This window comes from Myiozetetes cayanensis, unplaced genomic scaffold (assembly GCF_022539395.1).
Source record: "Myiozetetes cayanensis isolate MyiCay16 unplaced genomic scaffold, myiCay2020 scf4, whole genome shotgun sequence".
Taxonomy (NCBI): Eukaryota; Metazoa; Chordata; class Aves; order Passeriformes; family Tyrannidae; genus Myiozetetes; species Myiozetetes cayanensis.
The window spans coordinates 71825424-71843814 of NW_026087631.1; the positions used below are offsets into that span (position 1 = coordinate 71825424).

General features: G+C 47.4%; 1 protein-coding gene across 1 annotated transcript in view; it reads right to left on the bottom strand.

The window, feature by feature from the left end:
- MYO5B (myosin VB) overlaps nucleotides 1-16816 on the bottom strand; it is a 117655-nt gene extending 100839 nt beyond the window's left edge. Inside the window, exons 1-4 of the mRNA XM_050329856.1 lie at nucleotides 16805-16816; nucleotides 14360-14470; nucleotides 10631-10802; nucleotides 8096-8240 (exon numbers count right to left, since the gene is read on the bottom strand). Of these exons, the coding sequence (XP_050185813.1) occupies nucleotides 8096-8240; nucleotides 10631-10802; nucleotides 14360-14470; nucleotides 16805-16816 (440 nt within the window). The remainder of the gene's footprint in view (nucleotides 1-8095; nucleotides 8241-10630; nucleotides 10803-14359; nucleotides 14471-16804) is intronic.
- Nucleotides 16817-18391: the final 1575 nt, after the last annotated feature.

An 18391-nucleotide genomic window follows, 5' to 3' on the forward strand; every position in this document is an offset into this window, starting at 1 on the left:
GTTGTTTTACTTGTTTGCTTTAATTTGGATTTTTAGAGTACCACTCCTGGCATTGTTAGTCAAAGCAAATAAAAACCCACAACTTTGGGGTAGTTAGACTTTTCCCTCAGAGAAACCCACAAAGATGTTATTTAGCATCCAGTTGAACAAGAGTGTCTAAGGACATGTTTTCTGTTTGCATTATCAAACAGCAGCTGCAAATGCACATTTTATGCTGCAGCTGCTGGAGCCAGCAGTGCCATAAGGACAGATTTCTGAGTGTTATATATTCATCTGAGTCTGTTTTTACACTGAATCTTTCATAAACAGCATGGATTACCCTGTACAACCTTTTTTTGCCCCTTCTTTATGTAGATACCGTTTTTAATATGGATAACTTCTTTTTTTATAGAGAGAACTTTTCATACAGTGGCTTGTACTGATAGGGGAAAATAATACTGTTTTCACCAACAACCTACACCCACGTGGGCCACATCAGAGCCTTAAAATTCATTTTGTTCACAGAACTGGTGCAGCCCTTCCCCATCCTGGTACCATCACAGCTCTGAGGATAACATTGCACTGTAACGCAGAGAAACCAGAGAAAGAAAACAGCAATATCCCATCTCAGCAAGGCCAAAGCCTCGTGTAACATCACTCAGTTTCTGCAGGTGTCCCTGGGGGATGTCAGATCATGCCTAGCCCAACCAGGGTCTCACTCCCGAAGGTGCACCAGGGATAATGTATCCCCCAGGGTCTGCCCTGAGCAGCTTCGGAGCAGATTTGCTCACACGCAACCCCGCGGGTTTTATCAAAAAGCCAGGGAGAAAATACGGATTTGAATTTCTCAGTCGCTGGGAGAAAGCCTAGAAGTGCCGGTCTGGCCCTGAATGGGAAAGGACGAGCACGCAGCACGATGCTCGAGGAGCAGGTAAGGCGCAAATTAACCTCGTCCTCTGCAGTGGTCACCGTCAGCTCCGCTGTGCAGCGCTACCCCCTCCGTGCAACACCGCTTAACACACATCAGTGAGACGTTTCCAGCGCCGAGATCAAACGCCCCGGTGCAAATTAAGCCGTCTCTGCAGAGGTCAGAGCTCTTTCATGCGACGCCCCAGCAAACCCAGTCCCCTCTCCTGCGGGAGTCCCGCCGGTCCCGGCTCATTAAGGTCCTTCCTCCCCCCAGCTCTTTGTGCAGCCGGCTGGAAACGCTCCTGCAACAACAGAGCAAGGGAAATCCCAGGAGCTCCAAGTTTCCGCAAAATGCTGAGCTGCCTCCAGTCTTCCCATCAATTCCCGAGAGCGGGCGGGCGGGCAGGATGACCTTCTCCCGGGATTTATGCTTTGCATGCACCTCGCTGGGGAAGAACACGAGCTCCTCGGCCGCACGGAAACCAGGTCAGCAGCTCTTTTGTGCGCTGTTCCTAGGGAGAGCAGAACACGCACCTGGCCGGTTTTCTTGGCTCTCTTGGCACCCTGATGCTCGTTTCTGAGCGGGGATCACACCACAGAACATCCCTGGCTCCGGCCCAGGGCAGCTGCAAGATACTGGCCCCTGGGGAGCACTACAGAGAGAGGAGGTTTGGTATGGCACCCTTCCAAAAATCATCACAGAGGGGCAAGAATCATGTGGGATGCTGCCCCAGCAGATCAGCTTTGGGGGCACCAGCAGGACAAGTCGGTTTTCTTCCATCCCATGGCAGTCCCAGAAAGGTGGTCCTTCCGACAGACTTCATCACCTCCACCATCATCAGCCACTCATGCCTGGAAAAATCCTACACTATCATCTGATTAATTAAATGGGGAAAGAGTAGGAAAACTCCAGAAAGAGATTTTTCAGAAACCAGTTGACTTCTGGGTGTGTGCTCTGGGTTCTCCATCCTGAGGGCCCCCAGAGCTGAGGATGTGGGGTGGCAAGCAGTCACTGGGAGGTGGGCAAGGCCAGTCGCAAGTCTTTGAGCTCTGACGTAATTATGATGCTCATAAACACTGTTTTGAATGTTTAGTTATATTTGGCGTTACAGCCTTCTCACCTCAGAGCTCCAACAGTTCTCTTGCGTCACAGCAGCGATTACACGTTTGACGTAGGCTATTATCACTCCTTCCCAGATGGTGATATTTCACACACACACACAATCATTACTCTCAGTCAGGCACTGACCTTTCTCTACCTTAAGCTCTCCCATGCCATTTCTGTCCCATTTATGAGTATTTATGATCTCTGTGTAAGGGACGTCTCATTTATTATTAAGTCTGTTAGCAAGCAGCACAGTTCTCATTCTAAATTGTCAAAAAGAAAAAGCAAAAGAAAAGATAAAATTTAAAAAATAGAATAAAAGTTAAAATTAAATAAAAATAAAATAATAAAATAAAATAAAATAAAATAAAGATGGATTGAATAGTTGGCTACTTATCCTCAGAGCATCTCTCTGTCCTCTCCCATAACTCAGCAAGAAAGACCAGAGGGTTTCTCCTCAAGTCCTTTGGAAACATTACCTGGAGTCCATCCCAACTTAATTTTTTTTCTGTGTATGACCTCTGGAGAAGAAAAGCAAACTCTGAGGTGTAACAACAGCACTTTCTCCCCCCATTCCTATCCCACTTTTAATCCTAAACAGAAGAGAAAACCCTCAGTTTTACTCATTCCTAAATTCAAGGCTATACACTGCTTTTTGTTCTGATCCCTTTCTTAGACCTAAGCTTTAGTTTTGAGATGGTACCTGCTGCAAGGCCCTGCTAAACTGCAGCACAGCTCGGCCCCACAGCTCCCTGAAAACCCCCAACCCAGCCTCATTCATCAGGAGACCTAAACCCTTCCCTGCCTTTAATATAACACCGGACTCAGCCTTATTTACTGTGCCAGTCTGATTCCTCTCGCATCTCCGCCGGGGGTTAATCTCTCTTTTTACTCCTATCTGCTCTCTCATTGTACAGCTTTAAATCCTCCTGTAAAGCTTGAAATTTGAAGTGCTATCAAAGGACATCCCCCACCGTGCCCACGCCCCTCCCTGAGTTTATTTGCTTGTGTGCAGGGCTGATGCTGCAATTCCTGCTCTATTCCAGCTCCAGCACTGCACCCCACAGCAGGAAAGAGAGCAGCTGTCATCACACACAGCCGCACTGGCACCTGTATCTCTGCAAGACACAGATACTCTGTCTGTTGCTGCAGGCTAGCAGTGATTTTTACACTTTGACACATGCTTTTGACAGTGCCAATGCAAAGCCTGGGTACACCAACTTCCAGTAAAAGTGGAAAGACGCTACTAAACAGAGTAGCCTGTCTGCAGTCCAAGTGTTTGGGCATTTAGTGCCAGAAACAGCATGTGGGCAGTGGGGCTGAACAGGGGAGACATTCTATTTCCATATAACTTCTAATTTAGGAATCACACAGTGGATGCTGACCCTGGTTTGAACTGCAGAGACTGGGGATTAATTATCTGGTACCCAAAGAGCTGCAGTTTAGACCAGATATGCAGAAGCTAAACTCACCCATCAAATCACTCCTGCATTTCTTTTTTTTTATTTGTTCTGCAAGAACTATCAAAAACAGTACACTGTGAGGGGATCCTCACACTGGGAGGGAGGAGGATCCAGTCTAACCAACAGGTTACGAGAACACTTGCTCTCCCACTGATGTTGCAAGGATCAGGTAAGGTCTGCAGAGCCCTTTCATGCTCCTGGAAAAACACTAAAATATTCTACATTTCCAGTTTAGCAGAGTTAAACATGAATCAGATCAAGACAGTTGTGCCTGGCCATATGAAACAGCTTTGCAGACATCGTGCATCTGTGAAAGCATCTGTCTGATGGATGCAAAAGGGAATAAAGGCCATGGCACTTCACCCAGTCTGTGCTCTTAGGAGGCTTTCACAACTCCTTTAGTACCCCAGATCTTTCCCAGGGTAAGACCTGAACACTGAAATTATTTTGTGTCTGTCATCTGACACAGGCTGCTGCCAAGTCACACCTGTTAAGAGGTCCACAAAAGTGAGGTAACGTTCCTATTACCACAAGATCCAGATGTGCTATCTGGAACACACACAGAATATACAGCAAGGGGGTTACAATACCTTCAATATTCAATTTATGATTTGAGCAAAGATCACCTTTACTACCTGCACCCTGCTTTTGAAAGATGTTTGACAACCTTTGGAGGGTCCATTCTGCTCCACTGCCAACAGCAGTGCTGTTCATACCACATACCTCTCTCACCTAGTGCTGTTTGAGTCACTATTTTATTAAGTAAAATACATGATTTTTATTTAAAAACAAACAAAAATCACGCACATAGAAAAAAAAAAAATTCCCAAAGGCTGGGAAGGGGAAGCTGGTGTTGTACTGTCACTGTCCAAACTTTGGTCACCTCCGTGGAGCTGGAAACAACTGATGGGACATTTTCATGGAGAGGGACACGGGTCAGGGTGAGAATAATGGAATCTTCAAGGCTGGAATGGAGCTCCAAGGCCATCAAGTCCAACTTGTGACTGATCCTCACCTTGTCACACAGCCCAGAGCACTGAGTGCTATGTCCAGTCATTCCTTGAACACCTCCAGGGATGGGGACTCCACCATCTCCCTGGGCAGCCCATTTCAAAATTTAGCGACCTTTTTCACTATGAAATTCCTCCTGATGTCCAACCTGACCCTCCCCTGGCACAGCTTGAGGCCATTTCCCCTTGTCCTGTCCCTTGTTCCCTGGGAGCAGAGCCCGACCTCCGCCCTGGCTCCCTGCTCCTGTCAGGGAGTTGCAGAGCCAGAAGGTCCCTCCTGAGCCTCCTTTTCTCCAGGATGAGCTCCCTCAGCTCCCTCAGCCGCTCCTGCTGCTCCAGACCCTTCCCCAGCTCTGTTCCTTCCTCTGGACAAGGTCTTCCCTGAATTGAGGGCTCCAGAACTGGACAAAGGACTTGAGGTGTGGCCTCACCAGTGCCCGGCACAGAGAAGTGAGGAACAACCCTGGCCCATGTGTGGAAAGCTGCCGGTCAGGCTGACCTCAGATGAAATGCAAGTTTCAAGGGGAATTTTTGCTTCTGCCCAGGGCAGTGACACACAAGGAAACCAGAGCTGCCACCGGGATCTGGGCACACAAGGGATCTTTTGTTCCCCTATGAGGAAAGCAAGAAGCAATCAGCCACGGCACCAGAGGCTATGCTGGCTCTCCTGTGACCGTGGCAGAGCTTTCAGTCTGCTTTCAGGATTGCAAACACCCCCTTGCAGCCCCCAAAGGTGTAAAAGGCAGCAACACCCACTGCAACTCGCCAGGACAGAGATCATGACCAGGGGAGGAGGTGGCTGCACTGCCCTGCAGGTAATGTGTGACCCAAAGCACTCATTGCTCTGAACCCACAGCCTCAGCTATTAAAAATCACTAAGTGATCCCTCCCTCCACCCTCCCAGCGCTTGACTCCATCACCTCCAGTAGCAGCACTTGGTGCAAATTAACTCAGTGCTGTGTATTTTGCTTAAAACAACATTCTTTCAGTGAACTGAGCGCATTTAGTCTCACACTGGGCATGCGGGGAGTTTCTAAAGAGCTGGTCAGTGTAAAAATTAGAGGCTGTCACATATGAATTTTAATCACTTGCCTTTCTCTTTTTTTTTGAAAGCTGTTTTACATGCGGGTGCTACAAAGCAACTCCCTGCAAAACATCCTCTTAGGGAAAAGCTCGTATTTAAAGGGGAGTTTTAATATGTGCTGAAATAACTGCAAGTGTTCAGATGCTTTGTGAACTACTTTGACTCAAAAAAGGGATCAAATGTTGCTGCACACCCTCTGTAGCTCCCTTGTCCAGCTCACCTACAACTTTTTTTCCTTCCTTTTATTTTTTTTTTCCTCATTTTAAATTGGCATTTTCTGATGACAGGACAAAACCAAACACAGGATCCAGCAGAGTTCCCAGTCCCCTCTCATGAACACTACTGGCTTGAGGCAGGGGAGAAAGCACAGGACCACTTCACTAACACTTGTGCACCACCAATATCTTAAGATCTGCCCTGGCACCTCATCTCTAAATGGCCATGGTATAATAGAAGCTCAGAGAATTAAAAATCTAATTACCTCAATTTTTCTCATTTAACAGAGAGTCTTATATTTTGTGCCCTTTTCCCTTGCCATCTACTCAATCCCATTCAATCACCTCCACTGTGCCTTTCCAGTGTGTTCTGGGCCACTAATGAAGCTAAAATATTCAGAAGACCCAGAAGACTGTTCTCCTGCTCTCAATCACATTGCAAGTTTGACCTTCTGGGATGGCGGGTTTGAGTTTTATCCCTGGTCTATAGGATGCACCAGACATAATCCAATTGTTTCAAAGCTCAGACACTGCAAAGGAAGTGATGTTTTTGCACCAGTTTAGGTTTAGCATGCTCGCAGACCTCCACCCTTATGGCTGAGCTGCTCAAGCACCCATGGCCCACCTCACATGCACCCCAGTTGCCTAAAGCTGAGCTGCAGGCACAAGGTATCCCACAGAGTCAGTAATTCAGTCAAAAAAAGGCAAAAAGAAGTCCTGTTCAATGCACTACACCCATCACTCATGAGCCGTGCCATCCACACGCCCTGCTCAAGCAGCTCCACCCCTCTCCCTGGAGCACTGCGGAGGGAAAAGCTCGGATCAAACTGTGGAAAACACAACTTCCACCCAGAGGCTTTCAGATTTAAAACTCAGTGTGCTACATTTTAAGGCACATTTCAAATAAACAGGTAGATTCCTATAATCCACATCCCAATCTGCTCTCAGCCCCGTTTGAAACCCTCTTTTGTACCCAAACCCGCAATTACCATAATAACAGCCCCAAACAGAAAGCACTAGAGGAACGCTGAACAGTGAGCGTCTTATTTAAGAGCTTTGAAGGTGGTTATTTTCCTGTCCCCTTGAAAACAGAGCAGTCTTAACCACCCAGAGACAGCAGTTATCACTTATGAGTCGCTTGTCAAAAGTAGCTTTATTCTGTTAAGAAGGAAAGCAGAGTCAAACATCTTTGGCTAAAGCTTGCTGTTAGCCCGCTGCCTGCAAAAATACACAGGGATGTAGGAAAACATTGTCTCCCCTAGCACAGACTTCAGTTTCAGAAAAGCAAGTTGTTGCCTTTTATTTTAGACACCTGCCCAGGAAAATCCATGGGTCCTGTTCACATTGGTCAGCAAAACCCTGATTATCTTCTAAAAAAAACCCATGCAGCTTGCTGCTCAGCCTGGACTCACAAAGGGACATAGTCCTAAGCCTTCCTCTTTCTAGAGACAGTTTCCCAAATTCCTGAATTCTTCTCAAAGCAGAGCTGCCCAAAGCACAAGCACTTGGGGGAGTGAGCTTCACTCAGTTTGGATAAAATCCATCTGATCTCCACTCATGGCAGTGCTCCTCCAGATGCATTTACGGACTGAACTCTGGCACACCTTTGATTAGAAATGCATCCTAACTCACCACTAGAGCCCAGACATGGCAGAAAACAGGTTGCAACCCTTGGAAAATGGTTCAGTGCTTACTCTTGCTATTAAAAGCCAGGGCTGTACAAAAATCTCAGCTAATCCACAAGCAAACATAAACACACTGTGCGAGTCCTGACAACTATAATAAAATGATCCCTGGTGCAACAGCTTTCAGCTGTCTCCCAAATTCTCTTTTAGATCATGACTTATCTGCTAAGAACAAAACCCTACATCTGTCCTCAGCAACACAACAAACATGGAAACAAATGAAGTGAAACTCCCACCACATCCATCTGGTGAAGGCACTGCTCTGAAGGATCCATAAATATCTCCTAATTCAAAATCACAATGTCTCCATAAAAACAACTAACATTAGCTCCTGGGTTTAGTTGGATTATCTCACCAAATTATCTGAAACGTGGTTTCCTCTAAGCTATTAAACACGACATTTGCAGTGTGGTTTGAACTTCATCCAGGAAGCTCATCCAAGCAGCAGCAGGAGAAGGATCCCTGTCAGAATCACGGCTGCACCGAACCCCTGACTTCCCGAGGACCACAGCGATCCCCATCAGCCCAGCAGCCTTGGAAAGCAACGACGGGGGTCCAGCCAGCAAGCAGAATCCCACAACTTCGCTTTCACTGCATAATTGCCACATTTAATTGCATCTTTTCCCACTTTGAGCACCCACTCACCTGGCCATCTGCTTATAGGCTTTCTCGGCCACGGCGAAGATGTGGGGATCCATGTCCCCCATGTTTTGGTCACTGTATGCATAGATGGCATCGTCTTCATAGATTGGCAGCTCCTCATATGGGTTGATGGCCACAAGCACGATACCTTAGAAAACAGATAAATAGGCAGGTATATTACAAACCAAGCAGGGAGTTAATATTTCAGGCTTTTCAGGACGCGCATTAGCTGTTTTGATCAGTTTTTTTGAAATATGGTGCTTGAAGGGAAAAAAAGGATGAGAATTGATTGGGGAAGGACTCCTGATTCTTATCTCAGCATCTCCTTTTAAGGGCCATGCTTTCATAGCAAGGCAATAAGCTCCCGTGCAGCTGCAGAGGAGGCCTAAAAAACTAGAGATAAGAGCAAAAATTTGTTATAACTTACGCTGTGTGAAGCCAGACTTTGCAGAAGGAGTGAGGAAAGCTAAATAGAGCCTGAGTGATCACTTCAGAAAAGCAACCAAAGCTCTGCTAGACCCCAACAAACATGCTGGGGTTTCCCCTGGCTTAAATCTCAAGTGAAAGCTCGTAACAAAGAATGTATCCAAATCAAACTGAAATGCATAAATCATAGGAAAGGAATGCCAGAGCCTGCTTTAAAGCTTTAATGTCTGCCTCCTCTCCAGCTCTAGGAACACCCTGCCTGCCCAGAAGAGGCAGTAAGCCTCAGAATTAATGAGAGGCAAAGCCACGCGTGGTGCTCCCTGTGTGCTGGAGGGAGCTGCTCTGCACATAAGCCCTGACAAAGTTCCACCTCCAAAGCACCTTCAGGTCCTGCAGGTTCAAACTGTTACTGGGAGGAGCTCCAGGGAGCAGGTGGGAGTGGGCCCCAGCCAATTCAGGGCTTGGGCACCCCGAAATTACAGCAGAGCACAGGAACCCTCAGCTGGCAGCGAATACCAGGAGACGCGAGTTCACCTGCCGTGGAAGGCAAAGGTCAGCGATGTCACCTGCCTCTGCAGGACATTAACCCAGCTGCTTCACAGGGCTCCCTGTGCCCTCCTCCTGCCTGTTTGCTTCCTGGTTCTGTTAGGCTAGGCATGCCTCAATTTCCCTTAGTCACCAAAAGCACCACGCAAGCCAAGCCGAAGGGCTGTTGTTGACGCAGATAAGCATTTTCCCGCCCTTCTCAACCACTTCATAACCAAAGCACGGGGTATTTTGTACCCGCACAGAGCTCTGCAGCTAAACCTACACTCGCTGAGCCCAAACCCCTTTATCTTCATTTACATGATGCTGTGCTCGAGGTTTATCATAAACCTTCACGAGAAGCTGCACAAATGAAACCTCGCTGATTTTGGACGGGAGCAGGTTTGCAGCTGACTGAAGGCACAACGTGCAGCTGCGAAAGGCTGCAAGTTGTGCCAGCAGTCCCACATTACACATCATTAAACACTGGGAGGAAAGTCACCACTAACAGCCACAGAGGCTGCATATTTCAAGGGAACCATTTAAAAAAGCCATCTCCTCCTGCCAAGCATTTCCTCAACAACCCTGAACTGAAACACTTCATCACAGCTGTACACACCAAGCTTAACCCTGCCATGCAAGTGGTGCCGTGGATTTTGCTGAAATCCTGCAACTCCTCACAGGACAAGGAGGAACAGCCTCAAACTGACACAGAGCAGGGTTAAATGAGATACTGGGAAGGAATTCACCACTGTGAGGGTGGTGAGGCCCTGGTTTCCCAGAGAAGCTGTAGCTGCCCCTGGATCCCTGGAAGTGTTCAAGACCAGGTTGGACAGGGCTTGGAGCAACCTGGGCTAGTGGAAGGTGTCCCTGCCCTGTGACAGGGGGTTGGAACGAAATGAGCTTTAAGGTCCCTTCCAACCCAAGGCATTCTGGGATTTTGTGAATTGCCTTCTTTCTTTTTTTTTGATTTTTTAAGTTGCAATTTGTTGCTATCTATTCACAGGTAGCTGCAGTCCTGAATACCTTTGGCAAGCCACCTGCCCCAAAAAGGACAAACCCAAGTTCACACCTGCCCTCCTTCCCCTTTGAATTCAAGGCTTATATGACTCCCAAAGTCATTAAGAAAAGGAAGGAAATAAGAGCACAAGAAGGTTTTTTGCAGTCTTGCAGGAGGACAACCTGCTATGAACATTTCTCAGTCGGATCACTATTTCTGGCATGCTGCTGGTTTTTGGCGATTTGCTGTATCCTACTTTTCCCCTGTGGGGGTTGCCAAGCACACAAAAAGTTGGCCTCAAACGCATCTGACAAGATGCTCCCACCAAGAGTTAGTGGAAACACCAGCTGCTGTGGAGCTGGATCACCTGGACCACGAGCTCAGGAAGTTCACAGTGCACCAACCCTCAAAAACCACCTGTGGTTTTACAAACTAAAGCCTGCTGGCACACACCTGTGTCTCCCACCCGACCCAAAATCACAGTCCCCAGAATTTCCTCATGCTGCAGCCTCTGGCTTGTGGTCTCAAGGGGTTTCTCTGTGGACCCACAGCTTTCCAGGAGCTGATCGTGTGGCCTGGACACTCACCGCAGTACGTGTAGACAAAGTTGCTCTCCAGGAACCTGACTTTGAGGTTGTGCAGGACTGCAGGCTCGTGCAGGTAGCTGAGGGCTGTCAGGTCATTCTCTCTGACCAGGATATCTGGATTGCATAGGAGAGGCAGCTCATTTCCTTGGAGGTCAAGACGATATTCGTAGAGCTGAATAGAAACACGTGAGGAGTATGAGACCACAACAAACAGCTCCTTTAGTATCTAATAATTTGTCCAAGCATAACTCTGTTCTGATATTATAAAATACTTACACATCCTGCTCTAAGTGAAATTACAAGCCCCTTTATGCTAAATGCTATAGGGACCTGGATGACATGCTACCAGGTGACAGGACACCCTTCTAAAATGGCTTTGAGGTGGACAACCAAGGTCCTGGAGTACACTGATGGTCCACAAGCACCAACCTGAGCCTATCTGAGTTGCTTTCAGGCCAACCTTGGGGCAGACAGCCTTTAGCCAGCTCTGAGCAGTAACAGGAACCACACAGGCAAGCACAGCTTCATCTGATCTAAGCACCTTCATGCTCTTTGAAAAGCAGCCTCATTGCAAACTAGACCACGCTCTTACTATCAGAACGATTTCTCAACTCGTTTTTAATTCCAGTTACTTTCATACCCGAAACCTGACACCCCTTCAGGCAGAGAGGACATGGAGAATCGTGGAGTCCCTGCTGCTTCAGTGTCTGAGGAGCCAGTTTACGCTGCTGAAGTTACCATATGGGCAGCCTTATGCAATTTTTAACTCATCCTCAAGTGAGCAGCAGAGCCACTAACTAAAGGAAAACTGTAATTTTTTTTTTTTTTTTTTTTTTTTTTTTTTTTTACAGTGGAGGAAAAAAATTTTTCCTGTGATGTTGCTTCCCACAGAGTGCCTCAGGAAGGGGTCCTGACGCTCGGGTCCCAGCAGAAGGGAAGAGCCCCAGTTTGCAAGCAAAAGAGCACCAGTAGCACTGCACTGGCACTGGAACACTGCCCGTGCAAACAGCACAAGGAAAGCTGGCCCCAGTGCACGAGGATGGGGTCTCTCAGCACGTCTGACAACCTCAGGCTGGTTTTATTCTCCAATTCCATCTTGTCAATGCCAATTTTCAGGAGTCTGCGCTCAGTCTCACATCTTAATGGCAAACACACCAGGGATGCCTTGTGATATTTAAAAGTCAGCTCTTCATTCAGAGGGAGTACTCTTGCATACAGAGCAGAGCCAGAAAACACAAAACCCATGAAAATGCACTTAAAGCACAAGGACAAAAGAGAAGCACTAAACTGTTGGGTAATGCATGTTGGCTGTCAGGAACAAAAGGCTTTCAACAGCTTGGAATCCCCTGAAGATATGTATGCTGGGTATCTCCAGTCTGATGGAAGGGAGTGCTCTCTCCCTATCCTAAAGCTTTTCAGTCCAACATGACTCAGATCCAGGCAGGGTTTCATACAGAAGAGCATCAAACAGGGTGCTCCTGCGCAACCCCAAAATGAGATGTTCCATGTCTCACCATGACAGTGACATGCTTATTAAGCTACTTCCTACAACACCCAGTAGTCCTTTTGTCTCTTTGTACTTTAATGTTGCTGATACTCAACTCAGCTCTACAAAAAGATTTGACTTTGCAGGATTTCTCAGCCCCTTTGGTTTACAGGGAAATATCCAGATTAAAGAGGGAGAAAAAAAATCCCCCCTTTCCCCCCGCCAAGCACTAAAACTGCTGGAGATCTCAACCAGAAAAGGATGGAGGTTGTAGCACTCAGAAATATGAGCAGACATACTTTGGCAGCCTGAGCACAAGAAGTGGTAGGAAGGAGTTGCTGTGAATGAGATGGGCACCCACTTGAACCCAGGCACCCATCTGTGCCCAGCTCTGGGGTTCCCAACAGGTCAGAAGGTCCTGAAGCTGCTGGAGTGATAACAGAGGAGGCCACAGAGATGCTCTGAGGGCTGGAGCCCCTCTGCTCTGGAGCCAGGCTGGGAGAGCTGGGGGGGTTCACCTGGAGAAGAGAAGGCTCCAGGGAGACCTGGGAGCCCCTTGCAGGGCCTAAAGGGGCTCCAGGAGAGATGGAGAGGGACTGGGGACAAGGCATGGAAGGACAGGACAAGGGGGAATGGCCTTAAGCTGAAGGACAGTAGGTTTAGATTAGATATTAAGAAGAAATTCTTCTCTGGTGAGGCCCTGGCATAGGTTGCCCAGAGAAGCTGTGGCTGCCCCCAGCTGGGGGGGATCCCTGGAAGATCCCTGGAAGTGCCCAAGGCCAGGCTGGATGGGGCTTGGAGCAACCTGGGATAGTGGAAGGTGTCCTGTCCGTGGCAGTGGAACTGGCTGAACTTTAAGGTCTCTTCCAACTTGGTGCCTGGTGCTTCCAAGCAATAGTGGGGTGGCATCTGTGCATCTCCTCATCCAGGTTTATCACCACGGATGGTAAAAAAAGCACCTCCAAGAGTAGGCTCATCCAGCCTTTACCCTTCTCAGAAAGCTGCCCTGTGCTGGGAGAACAAACTGTGGAGGACAACAAAAGCAGACAAGGCTGAGCCAGGAAAAAGCCACAGCGCCAAGCCCTGAGTGCAGATTCCAACATCAGTGACTTTCCTTGCAAACCTGGTGCATTCACACACTGCCAACAGCCTGTGCTTGCGCTGCTGGGAGAGAAAACCTGTTTTGATGAACAGTTAGTTAGCTACATCAACCACGTCCCATTCCTGTTCTCCATCCTCCCATTAAGCAATATGGTCAGGATATTCCCCAAAGTATCGAAATGGTTGGCTGGCAGTGGGATGTGGATTACTTGCCCTCCTCGGAGCATGTTCAGTTTGGAGTAAATGTTCTTTTAAGCAACAGAGCAGATCATCCTCTAGACTACTGAGGAAACCCTACCTGCTCTGTGAAGAAAGCTGGTTTAGATGATATTCTTCATGAAAAATGTGTTTATTCTTCCTGATACACCAGGCACCTTGTGGTGGGTACACAGCACAGCTGCCCCCTTTCCATAAACCACCCAAATTTGCAGCTGATGCAAATGCCAGGGATAACTTCATCTGCAATTCCTTGCTGTCACCCAAAGTACCACTCCATGAGCTTTCTGTGCAGAACAGAAAGCAGCTGCTCTTCCCCAGCCTCCATCCTGCTTTGGGAATGATTTATTGCTGGCTGCTTGTGCATTTGGAAGCAGCGCTTGCTAAGAAAACATCTACATTTAAATGAGTTTCGTGCTTTTTGTCTTTTAAAGCCTATTTGTTTAAAACTAAAATGGAGGAAAAAGAGAGTTTTACAAAAGGTTATACTTAAAGGGAAAAGCAAAAAGGCGTGGAGAAAGCTGTTGCACAGCAGTCAGCTCTGTGCTCTGTGTGATTTCTCCATCGGTGCCCAAGGTTGAGTAGATGCCACCAGCCGTGCTCTTCACAGTCTGTTCAGCAGCAAAGAGCACAAACTGGTATTTCTAAGATACTGCTGCTACTAAAAAAAAAATACATTCTGATAGCACAGACTATTACAAGTTTGCCAGGGGATGAAAAGAGATGATGGAGGTCAAGGGCTTTTCTCACAACCCACTTTAACGTGAGTGTCTAGGGAGGGAGCGGGTAGGGAAGAGCTGGAAGTGTTAAGGCAATAAAACACATTATAAACTACTTCACAGAAACTATGAGATGGATCAGGCTTCTTCACACATTAATTTGAAGCTTTAAATTACTAAAAGGAATAACGACGTTCAAAAGCTTACAGTTTCATCTTCAAGTTTCAGCTGGAGGCTTTTATCTCCCTCTTTGTAATCCTTGATAATTTCTGCCGATTTCCAAACTTCATCAGGGTCAGGAATCCAAACCTTGGTGTACTGGAAAGGGGGGGTGAAAAAGAAGAAAGAAAAAGTTTAAACATGAGGAAACCTCAGGAAAGTAAATGAGAAATAAATTCACTCTCTATTAATACAATCCCACACTCATTGTAAAGTCAGTGCAGCTTAACCAATTATTTCAGTCAAAAAAACACAAATTCCAGTTTTAGTTCTTGGGGTAAATTATAGACCAGAAGTCTGGTTTTCAATCAAGCTTCTCCCGGATGAGGTGTATGCTGCCTTGTTACTCATCTAACAAAGCAAGGTAGAACCTCAAGGCAAACGTGGAATTTAATTTCCCTGGGAAAAAAAAACAGCCTTCCAGAAGCTTTTATGAAATAGCACAATTCAGCCCCAGCAGACCATACATCAAAGTGTATTTATTTTGCACGGAACAGGACAGTTTGGTTCCCACAGAGCAAGCCCCAGACCAAACCCACTGCCACGGAGCAGGCAGGAGACGACACCAAAGCCAGCTCCTTCAGCTGGAGGCAAACCTGCAAACAGGCTTCGGGGCTCCAGGAAAATGCAACATTTAACCTTTTTCCCCCCCACCAAAACCCCCCAAGGCATAACTGCACAGCCCAGCCGAAGTGTGCACGAAGGGATAAATCCCCAGCGTGAGAGGCATCGCTCACACATAAGGAGATCGCAGAGTTACTCTGGGCCACAGCTCCTCCTGCTAATGAGATTTAATTGCTTCTAAGATACAGAGATAAATATTCTGCCCAGGCTGCGTAAAAGCATCCCCTCGTTCTCAGCAAGTAGCCAGTGCTGTGCTGAGACTTCCATGGCTTTTTCTGGGAGCTGGGACAAAAGTGCTGCAGACCCACCAGTAACACATTCACTTCCACCCGTGGGTTTCCCCTTACCCTCTACACCCGCCCTTCTTTTTGCCAGAGCAGTTTTTCAGCACTCAGGGCTGCCAGGGCAAGGTCCTGAGAACAAGGAACCCCAAATTGCTTCATCTTTGCATCATGAATCAGGCTTTAGCTGCTGGCCATGGGCCCACGAAGTCAGCCTGATGCTGGACTCAGACAGCCCAACAGAGGAGTCAGTGGGAACCCCTAAATTATCACTAATTTATTGGCATTTGGGGGGCATGTGTCCTCCCTGTTGATTGAAATAGGAACTATATAACCCTTTTCTTAGTCCAAACACAAGGGGTTGGGGGAAATCTCAGAAAATCCAAGCGACAGCAGCACCGGAGCATCAAAGATAGTTTCGGCCTTCACCAAACCCAAGCACATGACAGCCAAATAACATTTTGTAGCAACCCACGAGGTAAAACAGCAGCGGCCACCATCTGACAATCCGCTCTGCAGCTGAAAAGCAATAAGGTTTTTTTTATATGTAACATTGTAATTATTTTTAGAGCTGCTCAATACCTACAGCAGCAGGAACCTTTAGATGTTACTGGAGCTACACAATTGTATTGCCAGAACAGCAGTTTTATCATGCAGGGGAATAACTAACTAACTAACTAACTAACTAACTAACTAACTAAATAAATAAATAAATAAATGTGGGGATTTTTTTCTTAGCACACCAGCTCTAGACCCCACGAGCCTTCGGTGCTCTCCCCACCACGAGCAAAGGAGGCTGCAATGAGGAAGGGGCTGGTTCAGGACCCACAGCCCAATCTCCATTGTACCCTCCAGCCAACAGCAATGCAAGAGCTGACACATCCCTGCAGCACACCCCATCTTTGGCTGGCCCTTGAAAGAAGAAGTAGGTGCAGCTGGCGAGATGATGATGCATCACTCATCCTTCCTCACCTGCGTCTCCAGACTCCAAGACTACAGAAAGGGCTTTACAGACCATTCCTGCAGCTCTCATCCCCCTGCAAAGTGCTTTGCCTGCCCTTTTATCCCCACCACTGTGGATTCATCCAGTGCCAGATCTCTCCTGGCAGAAGAGAGATTCAGACATGCTCCAGAAATGCCCAGAATAGCCAAGGATCAGGATGTACCCTGCTCAAGGCAGCTTCAAAAACAAGATGTTGCTGGTCTTGGCAACCTTGCAAATTCTCCACCTGCACACAGGGCTGGGCTGGGCCATGGATCTGCCTGGACAGGCAGGTGCAGACAGAGACACGCTGACCCCAAAGCAACCCAAAAACCACAGGGGTGCTTGTGAACGTTTTGGTAAATGGAATTTGGGTGCACCTCCAGCAGCAGTAAGAGGTCACAGTGGTCATCCTCAGCAGTTCATCACCAGCCACGGCCAGGAGCCACCCAAGACCCAGGTGTGACAGGAGGCTCTGAACTGCTGGTAAAGGGTGGCACCTCTCAGCGTCCACTTCCCAAAACCCAGTGGTGGGAGACTTCATACCCCATCAGCCATCCTGACCAAAAAAACCCACAGACTTTTAACAATAAAACAGATTTTCCAAGACTTTGTGTGTACACACATGTGCAAGGGCTCACACAGTACAGGAGGAAACAGGACAGAGATGTTTGCAAGGTCTCGGGATCCCTGGGGGTCACTCACCCCCCGGCTGGGAGATCCCAAACGTGGTCAAGGTCTCCATGCTCCGAGTGCTTCCCATGCTGCTAAACAGCCAGGGGCTGCTGGAACAGGCTGCTGTTGAATGCATTTCCCCAAGCATCTGGAATGCTGTCCTCTCGCGCGTGCACACACACGTGTCCGAAAAGGGGAAGAATTATCGCGTTTATTTTGTTGTGCCTTCTCACCGTCCTCCCCTCCTTGCTGTGCTCCAGCACAGACACAAGTGCTCAGCCCTCCAGGCAGGGCAGGCTGCTACAGAAACCCCCACCCAAGCCTTTCCCTTTGACCCATAAATACCAAATATGTGGAATACAGCGCTGGAATAAAAGCACTTTGTCATTGTTACATCTTTACAAGGGGAGCTTTAATTAAAACCTGACGAAGCCTGGAGGCGGCCCGTGGTGGGGGCACCGGGAGCACCACACTCATCCCTCCTGCACTCCCTGCCTGCAACCTGCTCCCTCCAAAGTGGCTTCACACCCCATATATTTTCCAATTTAATCCATAGAGATAGAGCCACCAGGCCACAAAAAACAGCGACCCTGGCAGCTACCCACCCAGGTAGGAGGAGAGCATCCCTGCGAACCCCTACTTCCACAGTCACACCTCTAACATAATTATACCACTCCATATGCCATGTCCTGGCTTTGTGAGCTTTAACAGCCTCTTGGTCTTCTGGAGGAGCTTGTTATGAAGGAAAAAGGCAGATGGATCCACCTCAAAACACTGGGAGCAAAGGATTAACTTGAGTTCAGGCTCGGCAGACACAACCCTGGGCAAACCACTTAACCTCCCAACACTCCAGTATCTCCATCCATTTTCTTTTTTTTTTCTTTTTTTTTTTTTTTTAAGAAAAACATTTTCTTCAATCCTCAAGGATGCCTTTAAATTATGTGTTAAAATTAGTTGGAAATAGCTCTGCATGCTCAGCCTCTCAAGAAAAAATATATTAAAAATAAAAAATTCTGGTTTGCTTTGGGTCTTTTTAAACCAGATCCCCAATAAAACTAAAGCCATTCAATGCTCTTGAAGCCTCTTGCCTTATTCCACTCAGCTTAAGCAGAAGCTTAATAAATTCAATCCCCACCTCTTGATTTGATTTAGATTTTAGCAGGCTGCCGCTGCGGATGCAGATTAAAACCAACATTAAATTAGAAGAAGCAGGTCTTGTTTTACTGTTTTGAAGCCCTTGGTGCTGGCCAAAGGCACTCCCAGCAAGCTCCAGGCAATGTGCTCGGAGGATGCTCCATGAAGGGATGTTGGTCGGCATGGAAGGAGTGTGGACAGAGTATAATTTTCATTACATTAAGAAAATTGGATGATCTTTCATCACACAAAAAATATTAAAAATTAGCTGTCTAGGTTTAGTGTGGGCTGTTTGGGGGTTGCAAGTCTTTATGGCAAGCTTGA